This window comes from Chrysochloris asiatica, unplaced genomic scaffold (genome assembly GCF_000296735.1).
Source record: "Chrysochloris asiatica unplaced genomic scaffold, ChrAsi1.0 scaffold00025, whole genome shotgun sequence".
NCBI lineage: Eukaryota > Metazoa > Chordata > Mammalia > Afrosoricida > Chrysochloridae > Chrysochloris > Chrysochloris asiatica.
In genome coordinates, this window is record NW_006408543.1 from 12,990,416 (window position 1) to 13,005,856 (window position 15,441).

The window sequence follows — 15,441 nt, forward strand, 5'->3', positions numbered from 1 at the left end:
TGGCAGGTTGTGGGCGTTCTGTTGGGCCGAGCCTGCGCCTTGGTATTTCTCCTGGGACTTGTCATGGAGCAGCAATGTGCACCCTGTTCTCAGCTCAGGCCAACTGGGCCAGCACTTTGAATCTACCAGCCTTTCCGTGGGAGGAAAGATCGACAACCTCAGGTTGTTGTGAGTCAGAAACAGCTGGACAGCACATAGCCACCAACCGACCGTATAATTCCTTGTATATTTTGCCAGGAAATAAATGACCGAGTTTAGTTCTAAGTAGTCACAGCTCTAAAGTTAAATTTTATTAACCTTGTGTGATTGCATCTTTAAATTTCTGTATTATCTTATCCAGGGTGGTGTGGGTCTGGAAATGTGAGTGTGTGTATGTGTTTGTGTAAGTTCAACAAACTAACCGGTTGCCTTCGAGTCACTTGCGGATACGTTATCTATGTCATCGTAGAGCTGTACTCCTTACGGTTTTCAGGGGCTGACTTTTCTAGAAGTAGATTGGCAGACCTTTCTTCTTAGGTACCTCTGGGTTGGCTCATTACCTCCAATCTCTTGATGAGCAGTCGAGTGTATTAACTGTTGGAATTAACCAGGGTTCATCTGTCTATCTATTTAGCTATATACAGTGGGGCTTCCAAAAATTCATAGGAAAAATGGAATGAACATCCCACACACTTTCTGAAGGCCCTTTATATGTAAAACCAAACATACAGCAGAGCCTGCTGCCATCAAGCCGACTAGAACTCACAGTGACCCTGTGGGACAGTAGAACCGTTACATGAGGTTTCCAAGTCTGCAGTCTCTCTGCAATGCCACATATTTCTCCTGCAGAGCAGCTGGTGGCTTCAAACCACCCACCTTTGATTTCACAGCCAGGTGCTTAACCACTGCGCCACCAGGGCTCCTTTTTCTTCGTATATTTGCAGTTCTGGTGTGGCGCTGTGGGTTAATGTGCCAGACTGCAGAACTGTTTGAACTGCATGCTTGGTGGTTCCAGCTCACCAGCTGCTCCTCAGGACCCCTATACAGGGTTGCGATGGGTCAGAATCGACTCAATGGCATTGGACAACAACAGCATGATGGCTGGAACTTTGGGTGCTTTGGCAGGGCCAGATCCATTGATTTCTTGGGCTTTATAGGTCCGTGGGCTGGACGGTCGCCACACCTGCTGTACATGGTCGCTATGGGTCAGAACTAATTCGACAGCACTTAACAACAACATTAGTATGGAGATCATTCACCCTTTCCCCCACCCTATTAGTGGGGTATGTTCATTTTAAAGGGGCCATTTGAGGAAAAGTTCAAGTTGAAACCCCATCTGAACCTGCTCCCTGATGATTGCTCAGCTTATGACTTGATGCGGTGTGTGTTTTGTAGATACTGACAGACTGCCGTGCGGTCTTGGTCGTCCTGGGCCCCTGGTGTGCAGACAAAGTTGCTGGGATAATGGTCAGGGAACTGCAGAAACACATCAAGCATGAGCAAGAGGGGCTGCACAGGAAATTCCTACTGTTCACAGACACGTTCCTAAGGAAAATCCACGCCCTGTGTGAAGAGCACTTCTCTCCTGCCTCCCTTGACCTGAGATTCGTAACCCCCAAAGTCATCAAACTGCTGGAGATCCTGCGCAAATACAAGCCTTACGAGCGGCAGCAGTTTGAAAGCGTTGAGTGGTATAATAATAGGAACCAGGATAATTACGTGTCCTGGAGTGATTCTGAGGATGACGATGAGGATGAAGAAATTGAAGAAAAAGAGAAGCCAGAGACAAATTTTCCTTCTCCGTTTACCAATATTTTATGTGGAATTATTTTTGTGGAGAGAAGATACACAGCGGTTATCTTAAACAGGTACAATGTTAGGATTACCTTTTTTTCTGTTTTTTGTTTTTTGGGTTTTTTTGGTCCTATAGCAGAACAAGGAAGCTTGGTTTCTCAAAGTGACAGAAGTGCCCTTTACTGTCCCATCACAGCCCAGGTAATGCTGTAGTACCACTGACAGAAAATACTTCTGTTCGTATAGACTTTGCCAGAAGGCCAGGTTGGATGGCTGTGACAGCCTTGCTTCTTACAGGATGCTAACCCATCGAATCCATCTAACTAGCCAGGAATGAACCAAATAGTGTACATCAAACCAGTCTTTGTTTTTAATTCAGTGCAGTTGAATTTGAGTCAGGTACTTACGTATCTTTGACTGTGGTATGCTGAGCATTTCAGCCCATGCTTTCTCTTGTTGATAATCTTAGGGTACATTTTATCTGGCTGTGGGTGCTGTAAGATAAGCACTGGACTACTAACCACAATGTCAGTGGTTCAAACCCACCAACCACTCTTTGGAAACCCTGTAGAGAGTCACTATGAGTCAGAAGTAACTTGTTGGCACACAACAACAACAGCAACAGGGATGTGACTAATTTATGTTAACTGTGTTTCCTTAAAAGAATATTGATTCAGGTTTGCATGCCTGCAGTAGGAAGACTTTCGAACAACGGGATTGTGTAGGGTTCATTTGCTGTTGTTGGAGTTAAGTGCCATCGAGTCCGTTCTGACTCATAGTGACCCTTTATAGGGTTTCCATGGCTTGAGGTCTTCCAGGGAGCAGAAAGCATCGACTGTCTGTTAAAATGGTCGGGCTTAGACGAATAGAATGTCAGGGAAGGGGGCTGAGAATATTAGCAAAGGGAATGGTGGATCTATGTTGTTAGGTTGTGGGTTCCAGCTCCCTACCCACATCTTTGATACAAATTGATTTTTCCTGGATGTAGACCCAGCCAAGGAGCGGCACTTCAAATTTGTGTCAGATGGTCACTTAATGTATGGTTCTTTCAGTTTGTGGGTAGATACTCTCTTATTTCTGCCAAAAAGTGTCTTTATTTGGTACTTAAGACAGTCTACTTTTCTGTGAGATCTATTAATTGGCCCACGTTGATCCCTAAGAGCCTTTTCTGCAAGTAGTGATCTCTGAGGAAAAATTAAGCTTTGTTTCCTGTGGTAATTGGGATTTTTTCCGCCCCCCTCCTTAACTGCTGCTGAATGTTTAGAGGTTTTACAAACTTTTCGGAGTAAGGAGAAATTGGACTCTAGGGTGGTCATCTGGCAGTTTTCAGTCTGGTAATTTTCATAGTCATTGGGCCTGATCTTTCTGATGAATATAAAGTAAAAGAACTTTAGGTAGTGAATTACATTCAGATCCAAAGTTTAAAGTTGGGAAGGAACCTCACTGACTCACTAATTCAACCCACTTGTTTTTACAAAAAGAAAAAAGAAAAGTAAGGCTCACAGGAGGAAAGGCGGTTTTCTCTAAGTTAAATTGCTTGTCAGTGGCAGCGTTGGTTCTAAAATCCTGAGATCCTAACTGCCGAGTTTTCTCTTCAGCCATAATGCCCCTGGGGGGTCAGAGCACTAGAAACTCATGATTTGCTGGAGGAAGCCAGCCAGGAGACGGGTTGGGTTGTTGGGGCCACATTCCTTCTTATCAAATGGGGAGGGGGGGTCAGAAAAGTTTAGCCTTGTTTTAAAAGACCCCCCCCCCCCCACTCCTCACCGGAGGGTTGATTGATTTGATTTCTGGGGCTGGAAGAGTAGAAAAAGGGGGTCTCTGTTCTTTCTGGTTCTCACACGTGCTGTTTTTTGGACAGATGTACCGGTTTTCATTGCAGGAACGTTAACCTGAAAAGGTTTATCCGTAATCAGGCAGTTACTTTGAGGATCAGATGAACTGTGATCAGCGTTCATAAAACGTGGCTGGAATTTCGTGCTGTCTGCTGACTGGAACGCGGTCTGCCGGCTGACTTTATAGGCAGCTAATTAAATGTACAATAGAGGGCTTGTTCCAGTAAGCTTTTTAATAAGCTTAGAAAAACTTCCTGAAGTCCAGATTCTTTCCTTCCATCAGTTTCATGGGAGGAAAACCCCTTCTTCAGTGGGGGTCTCCCGGGGACATGACGTTATTATAATCCGCGTGCAGGTTTCTCTAGATAATTAAAAGGCCAGCACCGATATGGGTGCGTGGAGGTGTCGGTGTGGCCTCACGCTCGTGGCCTTGTAATGTTCATGGAGGACCTCTGCTTTATAACTTATTTGTTGTGTAGTTTGTGTTATAATATAACCTTCCTATATTTTCTTTTAGTTTGTACAACACTCCATAAGGGGGCCGGGCGATGGTCTTGCCACATTACAGAGGAGGAAGCCAAGGCTGAGACTTTGGCCCTCCCAGCAGCACACAGTTGACAAGTGGTAGAAAACGGCAGTCAGTCTGCATTCTCTGCCTCCCTGCCCCATGGTTATTATGGAATGGTTTTGCATTTACAAGAAAATAGCAGTGTTCCAACCTGTCCTTCGCCCGGGGCCGCCTGCCCACCATCTTTAGCATCTTGCTTTCCAGAACTTACGGGCCATGGTATAGTCGCCATGCCTTAACTAAGCTCCAGATGTGATTTGGGCTTCCCCAGTTCCTTTACTGTCCTCTTGTCAGTCCGAGGCATCATGTGGAGTTGTCCTGGCTCCTCAAGTCCCCTCAGGTCTCTTCTGGTTGCTCAGTTCTCTGCCCTTGTTTGCTGTGCCCCTGACTGTCACATAATGTTGTAGAAGGGCCTTCAGTTTAATTGTGCTCATGTTGTCCTCAGAATTAGGCTTGGGTGACAGGGGCAAAGTGCCCTTCTGACTGGTAATGCAGTGGCTAAATGCTTGGCTACTGACTGAAAAGGTCAGTGGTCCTAAGTGCCCCCAGCCTGTCCACAGGAGAGAGACATGGCAGTCTGCTGCCCTTAGACCACAGTCTCAGAAACCCTATGAGTCAGGATCCACTGGACAGCAACAGCTTAGTTCATAGTATCAACCCGACTTACCCCATGACTTGTATCATGTGGTTAAGGTAGCGTTTACTGGGATTCTGCTCTGGAGAGTTGCTCTTTCTCCCTCCGTACTCTGTTATGTAGAAGCAAGTCACTAAGTCTAGCTCACCTTGGGAAGGTGGAGAGAGGCTCGGATTCACTCCTAATTGCCTAGATTATTGGGGTCATGCTGTGGCACTGTAGGATGAACACTGGACTGCTAACTGTAAGGTCAGCAGTTCAAGCCCACCAGTCCTTCTTGAAAACCCTGTACAGGGTCCCTATGAGTTGGACTTGACTCAATGGCACTTACCAACAACACCAACTTGGGTTATTTGGAATTCTTCTGTATGGAAAACTTGTCTCTTTTACTGACTTAGCTATGTATATGTTTTTGTTGAATCCTATATTTTCATCCATATGGACTCATGTGTAGATGTCTTACATTCAGGCTTGTAATTCACTGTGTTTTTGTTGTGCTAGTTGTTACTCCTTTGGCCATTGGAGACCCTCTGGGAGACCAGCTTCTGTGTCCCTGTGACTTAGTCTCTGCCTTGGAGTCTTGGGGCACTTTCTCACTTGGCGGTCTCTAAGACATTCAGGCTCTTCCTGTTCCAACTCAGAGCCAGCTGTTTCTCCAGGGAGCCCTAGGCCCCTTGGTTTCTACCCATTTCTCAGATGGGTCTTTGTGAAAGTGATTTACTGTTTTTTGAAGCTTCAACTTTTTCATTTGTAAATAGTAATAACACTGCTGGGTCTCACTGGGTTCTGACTAAGAGTCAAGTGACAGCGCCTGTAAAACTAGCTGTTTACCACCTGACACACACCCTCCAAACCCCAAACCAAACCTACTTGCCACCAAGTTGACTCCTACTCATTACAGGATAGTACAACCTTTTTCTCTCAGGGAGCAGCTGGTGGGTTTGAACTGCTGACTTTGCAGGTAGCATTCTAGTTCTCAATGCTGCAGTACCACCAGGGCTGATTTATCCTACATGTCCACGTTTAGGGGCATGTACGGTTTGTTTTTTGTATGGTCAGAGAGGAATTACGTTTGATGTTCTCACATTGATTAGAAAATATAGGAAGTAAGGGATGTTGTTGTTAATGTACCGTGGAGTCGCTTCCAACTCATAGCGACCCTGTACAGGGTTTCCAAGGCTGTACAGTGTTAATAACATACTTATAGGACTTGGTAGAGATTCGATTCCCAGTGTTGATGTGTACGGATCCTCAGTTCCCCCTGTTCATCTCCACCCTCCACCCCATGGTTGTCTGTAGGACTCCTGGTGTGGTGCTGTGGGATAAGCACTGGGCTGCTAACCACACGGTCAGCTGATCCTTGGAAAGTCTATATACAAGGTCGCTATGAGTCGGAACCAACTTGACAACACTTAACAACAACTACATTGTATGTGTTAATTAGAACATGTTTAGTCAAATCATAGTTTTTGATAATGCATTTAATACTTTTCAGAATCTACCATAGATTTCCTACTTTTGTTCTTGCTATTTCCAGTCTAACTGGGTGGTGATAGGTGTGCAGGCACAAACATCAGTGCAGTGGTCTGCCAACGGTGCCAGTGACCTTAGCCCCACGCAGTTTCATAGGGTGATGGAGAGGGAGGGAGCGGGTGGAAAGTTTTATAGCAGCCTCATAGTACTTGGCTGTCTGTTGGGGATAATAAAAACTGGCACTTGAGTTTTAATGTTTTGAAAATTTTGTTTTAAGTAGTAAACCCCAAACCCAGTCTACTGCCATCGAGTCGATTCCGACTCAGAGCAAAGTAGTGGTGGGAGTAATTTAAGAAGAATCTCAGCTCCGTGGCAGTTTATGAAGCTGGTTGTTGGATGGATTGAGAATTTCAAACAAAAAGCCGTTCTACACTGTACAGCTTACGGAGCCCCGTGAGCAGGAAAAAAAGGTCACTTACCCAACTGCTTACTTGGGGTGGGGGCAGCGTGTGGAAACTCGGTGTGAAAACCAGAAGATGCCAACCCAATCTGTGGGACTTGGGTGGGTGCCGTTCATGGTGTTCATGTGTAAGACCCCTCAGAACAGTAAGTACTTGCTTTGTCTCCCCTGAGTGTTGTCTTGGGCACATAGGCACCCCTTAAATTCATCCAGTAGGGGAGTTGTTTTTCTGTCTGCACTGTATTTGCCGGCATGGGCATGTCGCCTTTGATCGCTCATGGATGATTTTGTTTATTAATGTACATTCAACACAGGGGCAGCGAGGGTTCACTCAGGAGGAATACATTTCCTCTTCCTCCTTCCATTTCTAGTGAAGGGGACTCTGGCCGATGAGACCACAGCCTTCACCTGACTAGCAGTCACTGGAAGTGCACTATTGTCTTGTTTGAACCTCTGTCGCATTCACATGGTGCTTACGTATGCTAAAACGTGGGCCTGCACGTCCTGAGACAATTTCTCTCCTGTGGACTTTGGGCCGTGCTCTATGTGCCGTGCGCATGTGAGACAGCTCTCTTTGACCGACCTGTCAAGCGCATTCTCATCATGGTAAAAACGCTGGGGCGTATTGAAGACACCTCTGACTCTAGACGGAGGGTGCTCCGGGTGTGCATACATGGTGCTGACTGGGCGTCAGACACATATTCTAGGTGGTCACCCACGGTTTCGTCCCCCTGTTTGCTGTCAGTCTGTTTGGTGTGAAAGTAGCAAAAGGACGGTGTGGCTTCAGCAGACACTTTCCTACAGGGAATTGCTCTGATGGCTCAGGGCTTCAGAAGAGTCATGCAGAATCACTTAGGTCAGGTGTGGAGCTCTTTAGCCTCCGTGCTGAGGGTTTCAGTGTGAGTATTTCCAAACTAGCTGTAATGGCAATGCCGCCTGTTCACCTCCTGGACCTGTGTCATGGGATCCCAGCTCCAAGGCCAGGAGAGGGACCAGCGGAGCAGCTAGCGTCCTCTGTCCACTGTGTTCTGTGCTCGATTCAGCACAGCTTCAGGGAACGCAGGCAGGAGGCGGGAGGGTGTTGGGAGTTGAGAGTCTTATCAATAGGCAGCTACTTCTTCCCCAAGATCTCTGCTTCCCTGATAGCCAGTGTTGGGGCAAGAGGAAAAGAAATAGACTTACTTTTGTTCACCCACAGCTGGAGTGCTGTGGCTCTCCAGCCAGGAGGGGAGTGAGTTTCCTCTGCCCTAGATGTTCTCCCCTGACTGTCGGTGCCGGTGCTGGTTCTGGGTCTCTGTCACCTGGCCCACTAGAAGAGGATGCAGCTGCATCTTCTCCCTGCACCTGTGTGGGGATGCGCACTGAATGCTGTGCTGACACACTCTTCCCCTGTAGAGTTCTGTCCGGAAGCCATGGGGACCTCTGCTTCTCTCTGCCTGGCTCCGCCCATGTGGCCACATTTCTAAGAAGTCATCATTGCCACTTAGAAAGTTTGGGGTGATGTGGCCATGTCATCGCCAGCATAAATCAATCTCTTTTTGATATTTTAGATATTTGGTTGACGGATCCATGGGGTTAAAGAGTATCAGGGATGTGAGCTTAACCTGGTAGGGGGAGAAAAGGCGAAAACAAGCCAAAAACATTTTGTTAACATACGTTGGCTAAAGATACATCAATTTCCATCATAAAGCGGAGGTTACAAAGAAAAGTTTAAACATTTTTTTCCCTTGACAATGTTTAACTTCCAAACGTGTGTAATGTTCTTAGATTGATAAAGGAAGCTGGCAAGCAGGATCCAGAGCTGGCTTACATCAGCAGCAATTTCATAACGGGACACGGCATTGGGAAGAACCAGCCTCGTAACAAGCAGATGGAAGCAGAATTCAGAAAACAGGAAGAGGTAACTTGAAGTGAAATCTTCCCGACATTCACAGACTGCCCACTGGAGCCCCTGTGGCCATAGTGCCCAACATTTGTTGACCACACAGATGACGTGCTCACATAGAGAGTGGTTGCCTTCTCTGGGAACCATGCGGACTAACTAGCCGATGGGATAATGGCACCGAGAGAGCCTTCCACCTGGACGACACGCAACAAACTGAAATCGGTGCCTAGAAAGTGGTGGTGTGTGCGTGTGCTTATACTTGAAGCCTGGCCTACATTGGTTTTAAGACTTTAAAGATAATACTGACTTTTGTAGATTTTGCCTTCCTTTTTTTTTTTTCATGCTTCTTTAGGTCTTAAAATAGGGAACGGAGCCTGGTGTGGCGCTACATGTTAAGGTCCTGGACTGCAAGGTTGGTTTGAACCACATGGTTGGCAGTTCAAGCTCACCAGTTCCTCCTTGGAAACAGGGTTGCTTGAGTCAGAACCGACTCGCCAGCAGTTAACAGGAGCAACAATATAGGGAGCAGCCTTGGAAAGGCGTGAAAACTGAATATCACAATCACAAAACTTTAATTCCGAGTGTGCCACGAGCAGAATCTTTCCTGGGGGAATCACGTTCCAAGTCTTAACCGTTTTCCAAGTTTGAGGAGCCCACTGGTCAGAGACAGACAGAGCTGATGTTCTAGAAACTGGCTCAGTTCATTCTGTAACGTATCCTGGCTTGGGAAATCATGTCTGTTTTCGTAAATACAGTATGAAAAGAGTTCTCACTTCATGTGTAAACCATAGTGCTGACTCTTTAAATCCCCCAAGCTATGTCTTTTTAATTCTGATTGGTTTACAAATGTCCATGGAAGGTTTGTGGCATTGTTCACAGATATAAACTGCTCCCGGGAGGCTCTGACTCTCCACGGATCACAGATGGGGATTCTCTGGGTCGCTTCCTTGGTTGGGTCCACTTACGGTCACGAAAGGTGCTCTGTGATTTGTACACAGAGGCACAGTGGTCAGAAGCACTCGGGTGCCAACCAAGACGTTGGCAGTTTGAACCCACCACCCTTACTCCTTAAGGAGCTCTGGTAGTGTAGTGGTTACGAATTGGGCTGCGAACTTCAGGGTCAGCAGTTTGGAACTGCCAGCGGTTCCGCAGGAGAAAGATGAGGCTTTGTGCTCCCATAAAGATTTACAGCCTCAGAAACCTTGGGCAGGGTCGCTATGAGTCGGAACCGACTCCACGGCACATAAGCACTCCCACTCCCACATTGCTCCTTGGGAAAATTATTGGTTGTTGGTTGTGTTGTGATTCGGTTCTGACTTACAGCCACTCTGTATAGGGTTTCTGAGACTGTAAGTCTTTGCGGGAGCAGTAAGCCTCATCTGTCTCCTGAGGAGTGACTGGTGGATTCGAACTGCCGACCCGGCAGTCAGCAGCCCAGCTTGGGACCCCGCCCCTCCCAGGGACCCTTCCCTCAGAGCTGCAGCCTCCGAAAGCTCTGCTCTCCGTGTTGCTGTCCGAGTCCTAATGGCTTTACTGAGATGAAATGGAACGGCACTTGGTGATTTTTTTTTTAAAGTTATTGTCATGAAATAGACGTGGGAGGCTTCAAATAGTTTATGGAAAATTCCATGATCTTTTTGTTCTATTTTTTCCATAAACTTTTTGAATCCCCCTCACATATGGGGGGGGGAATCCTCCTCATCAGTTTTTTAGCGTACGATTCAGTGACATTCATTCCATCCACCAGGTTGAACTGCCGTCACCGCTATCCATTTCTGAGAGTTCTGCGTCACCCCAAATTTACTCAGCACCCCTTTAGCACTAACTCCCGTTTCTCCCCACAGGCCTGCTACCACTGGTAGCCTTTGGTCTCTTTGCAGGCAAACAGTTTGAATTTGTAACGTCACGTTCAGTTAAACGCTACTGTCATTCCTCCCAAGTCACTTTACGCGTATGTCCACGTACCCTGAGTTTCTGCGTTACTGTCGTCTTGGCTTTAACAAGTTACTGTGTCCAGAGTATGTGTCAGAAATGACCTTTGTCACCTGTTTTCCTGTGAAAGTTTACCAGCAATGTTCTTGTGACGTCTATACTGCTAGGGATGGTGAAGAAATGTAGATATTACTTATTAGAACTGATTTTCTTGGTTGATTTTTTTTTTTTTTTTTCCCTTTCCCCTTCAGGTACTTAGGAAATTTCGAGCACATGAAACTAACCTGCTTATTGCAACCAGTATTGTAGAAGAGGGTGTCGATATACCGAAATGCAACCTGGTAGTTCGTTTTGATTTGCCCACAGAATATCGATCCTATGTTCAATCTAAGGGAAGAGCAAGGGCCCCAATCTCCAATTACATCATGCTAGCAGATACGGACAAAATAAAGACTTTTGAAGAAGATCTGAAAACCTACAAAGCTATTGAAAAGGTAAGAGCCACCAACCAGCATGACATCTTTAGGTCATCATTGATTATGAGCGTAGAAATAGCCTTATCTGCACAGTCGTTTTAATGGGGAGCTCTCGCAGTGTGTACGTTATAAGGATGTAAGGAACGATTCCAGCAGTATTCTACAGTATTGGGAAGCTTACGATAAAGCAGCAGTGGAAATGGTCTTGTGCGTTAATAGAGACACTTGTGAGGGATAGAACTGTGCTGTTGGGGACAGTGAAGTGTTTGTGTTGAGTTGTGGAGTGAGCTGAGATTGCTGGCATAGTCTTCATATTCATGAAAGATATATCAGACACGTGTGTGTGTGCATAGTCCATGTTCACCCTGTACCGTGTGGGGCTGTCTCCATGTGATTAGATCCTGGGGGACATTCCTGTAGTAGCTGGCGTTGGGATACTGAGTTATATTTAGGAGAGAGAGATGTTTATGAAAAGAGCTTTCCCTGTAGAAACTGAAGCAGACAGATAAAGAAGGCCTTTTTTTCTCCTCCTCAGTTCTGTGTTTGAAATTTTCAGATCTTGAGAAACAAATGCTCCAAGTCAGTTGATGCTGGTGAGAGTGATGTTGAGCCCATTGTGGATGACGATGATGTTTTCCCACCGTATGTGTTAAGGGCCGATGACGGTGGTCCGAGAGTCACGATCAATACGGCCATTGGACACATCAATAGGTGTGGTATCAATCATTTGCCTGGACAGCCCACCTCAGCCTCTCAGTGTTGTATATTGTTCTTTTGTGATGTCATATTTTGATGAGAGAAGAAAAAGTAATCGCTGTTCGTCCCCTTCATTCTTTTTTGTTTGTTTTTAGTCAAAATGTAAAAACTGTTGCTTAGTAATAATTGTTGACAAGTCCTTGTTGACAGGTCTGACATAGTGAAGGCATGTTTATTCTGACTCAATTGAATTTAATTTGACAATGTGTATTCATTGTTTTCTAAATCCTGCAATGTGTTGTTTTGTGCTGTGTATGTCAGGGAATGCGGAATTTCCCGTTAGCATTCACGTAAGATTATGATAAATTAATTTGTGTTTATTGAGTTGATGTTAATATTTCTGAGAACTAAGAAAAGCATGGGAGCACAGTGGTTCCATGTGTTAAAGCGCTGGACTGCGAGCCACAAGGTCCATGGTTTGCGTCCGTCAACTGCTCCATTGGAGAAAGATGGGGCTGCTGTCCCCACAAAGGTTTAAAGCCTTGGAAACCCAGTACAGTGTTGTTATAAGTTGGAATTGACTCAATGGTACTTTACAACAACAACAACAACAAAGAAAAGCATATCTGGATTTTATGTTGGGCTACATTTTATTCTGAAATTAAAATAAAGGTCACAAACATATAAGATGTTCTCTCTAAACAGTTTCAGACTTTGAAAGTTAAGACTACTCCCAACTCCAAAGAAGTCCCATTAGTCACTCCCCTAGGGACGTCCACTCAGATGTCACAAGAATGTCCATAGTTGCTGGTTGGACCCATTTCTTACATCTCCCTGGTCTTCTGTAAGGAACCCTGGTGCTTCAGTGGTTAAGCGCTCAGCTGTTAACTGAAAGGTTGGAAGTTGAAACCCACCTGGCTCTCCTGGGACTGGCGGAAGGTCTGGGGCTCTGTTCCATGAAGAGATTATAACCTAGAAAGCTCCTGGGGCGGGTGGATCCGTCCCGTGGGATCGCTGTGAGTTGACATTGACCCCATGGCCTACAGCACTCAGAACTGTCTGTACCGACCCGAAACTGCTCTTCAGACTTCAAAGACCTGGACACTTTCCAACGTTGTCTGACGTTTTCTCACGATCAGACCCAGCTGAGGCCTTTCGGGCCAGCACATCACTGGTTCTTCTCAGTCCGCCTGACTGAGTGGCACATGGTGCCGATTTGCACACTTACTGGTGGTGGTGGCCACATTGATCACTACCTTCCCCTTTATAATGAACTATTCCATGGGGATACTATGAGACCCCGTTTCTCCCCTCAGTGTCAGCATCGTTGGCTGTTTCTTGTGTGTGCTGGCCTTCTGGTGGCTGCTGCACAAAGTCACCATGCTTCTCTGCATCACTAGTTAGCGTTCTGTAAGCAAGCGTTTTCACTCCATTTATTCATTATGGGAACTTGTTGATAAAGTGCCATCAAGTCGCATCCAACTGATAGCGAGCCTGTGTGGGGTTTCTGAGGAGCGGCTGCTGAATTTGAACTTCCGACCTTCTGGTCCAGTGCTTTATCCTGGGCTCCTGTTTTATTCAGTGGCTTGTAAAGCCTATCATTTATTATTTATTTTGGTGTTGAAATTGCTTAGATTTGACCACTGCAAGTCCATTCAGAGTCATTTCTGTGCCTTCATAGCATGTCCCCATTATTCTTGGAATACTTTTCTAATTTATATCACAATAAGGTGCCTTCCACTCGACTTAGACTTACTCTGCCCAGCCTTGGAATTGGCTAGTGTTCCATGGGCTCTGGTCCCTGGCCTGCCTGGCCCTGCATCCGGTGCCTTCCCTGCCCCTGACACTGGTCTTTTTCTGTTGCTGGGTTCAGCCTCAGTACTGGACTGTCCTCCCACCATCTGCTGGTGCCATTCTTGTGTAGGCCTTAGAGTTGCTGGCCAGTAAGATCATGACAGAGCAAACACTGACAAATGTTCTCTTAACAGATTCAAACTGTCCAGTATGCAGCTCTAGACACATGTGGCTGTTTAAATGTTTAACAGTAATTAAAATTGAAATAAGGCTTAAAGTTCTCTTCCTGAGTTTCCCTTTGCCATGTTTTAAGGGCCCACTTACCTTACTGTGGCAAAACGTGGCTGTCGTATTGGACGTATGCATCCAGAGAGGGCTGCTGGACAGCACTGGCCACCTCTGTGAAAGTTTGAAATAAATCAGAGTACAAGATCCAAGTATAAAGTCTAAGCCAGGACAGAGCAAAGAGACACACAAAACCAGACACACTGTAGATTCTGAATTTCAGTACACATCTCCCCACCTCTTTCTTAGATGAAGATTTAGCCTGAGAATTCTTTTTTTCTTCACAGATACTGTGCTAGATTACCAAGTGATCCGTTTACTCACCTGGCTCCTAAATGCAGAACCCAAGAGCTGCCTGATGAGACCTTTTTTTCAACTCTTTATCTGCCAATTAACTCACCTCTCCGCGCCTCCATTGTTGTAAGTTTACTTTAAACTATGTTGTTTAGGGAGTTTTTTCTTTTCAGCTTGTTTATGATTGTGCACGTCAGAGGTGAATTTGGTCTTCGAATCTCCATATGGTAATGGTGCCGTGGGTTCATTGTTGGTCTGCTAACAGAAAGGTTGGTGGTTCGAAACCACCAGCCACTCCACAGGAGAACGACAATCAGTCTGCTCCTGTCAAGATTTCTGACCACGGAAAGCCTAGACAGAGCAGTTCTCCTCCGTCTGTATGGAGCTTCTGTGGTCGGAATTGACTGGGAGGCACTGGGTTTGGTTTGATTTTTATGAAAATAGGTTGGTATTTCTTTTGTAGGAAACTAGATATCCAGATCTTCAGTGGGCTCTGTGATTTGTAGACTGTAGGTTTGGGCCAGGTGACCTGTCCTCCAGCTGTGGTCACACAGAGCACAGGGTTGGGCTGTTCTAGTCACCTGACTGCCTTTCTGCAGCCCTGCCCTTGGTCCAGGTATTTCTGTGATGCATGAAAAGCTGTTCAGTACTTCTCATGTGGCAAGGGCAGCCTCACATATCTTGATTTTGTTTTGTTTAAACCTATTTGTAAATTAGTGAATGTAAGCTACTTTAAAACTCTTAACCCACCAGCGCTGTACTGTCTTAGTGATGGCTCATTTTGTTTTTCACTGGGCAGGAGTTTTAAAGTTGCACATTTCCAATGTGGAGATTAGGATGTGTAGAAACTGGGTGGTTTGTTCTGGGAATTCAGACTCTGAAGATACAGGGGCAGAGAACTCATGGTTGATTGTTTCAGTGCTGCTCCGCTGACCCTGCAGCAGTGTGCGTACTCATTTCCAGGGCTTCCTTTCCCTTCCAGGGCCCTCCTATGAGCTGTGTGCGATTGGCCGAAAAAGTTGTAGCTCTGATCTGCTGTGAAAAGCTGCACAAAATAGGTGAGTCTGTTCGAGAAGCAGCAGCAAACCATAACAAATGAAATTCTACAGTGTCTCCTGGAGGGCACCTTCAGCCAAGTAACAGACCGGGAGCACTCTGCTTCCGGAGACAGCCAACAGTTCACCGTCTACCCAGAAGCAAAGACGACAAGCCAGGCTGGCCAGGGAAGCGAGATTAACGGAAAAGGGCGAGAGGAAGCTGGGTAGAAGTTAAGAGCTGGGAAGCTAACTTATTATGCCAACTTTCACCTTGTTGTTGTCAGGTGCCATCGAGTCGG

The 15,441-nt window shown here is 46.0% G+C and overlaps 1 protein-coding gene across 1 annotated transcript in view; it reads left to right on the forward strand.

Moving 5' to 3' along the window:
• DICER1 (dicer 1, ribonuclease type III) overlaps positions 1-15,441 on the forward strand; it is a 58,176-nt gene that overhangs the window by 19,258 nt on the left and 23,477 nt on the right. The window contains exons 9-14 of the mRNA XM_006839545.1: positions 1,375-1,847; positions 8,511-8,643; positions 10,812-11,054; positions 11,593-11,747; positions 14,099-14,231; positions 15,088-15,163. Coding sequence (XP_006839608.1) covers positions 1,375-1,847; positions 8,511-8,643; positions 10,812-11,054; positions 11,593-11,747; positions 14,099-14,231; positions 15,088-15,163 — 1,213 coding nt within the window. The remainder of the gene's footprint in view (positions 1-1,374; positions 1,848-8,510; positions 8,644-10,811; positions 11,055-11,592; positions 11,748-14,098; positions 14,232-15,087; positions 15,164-15,441) is intronic.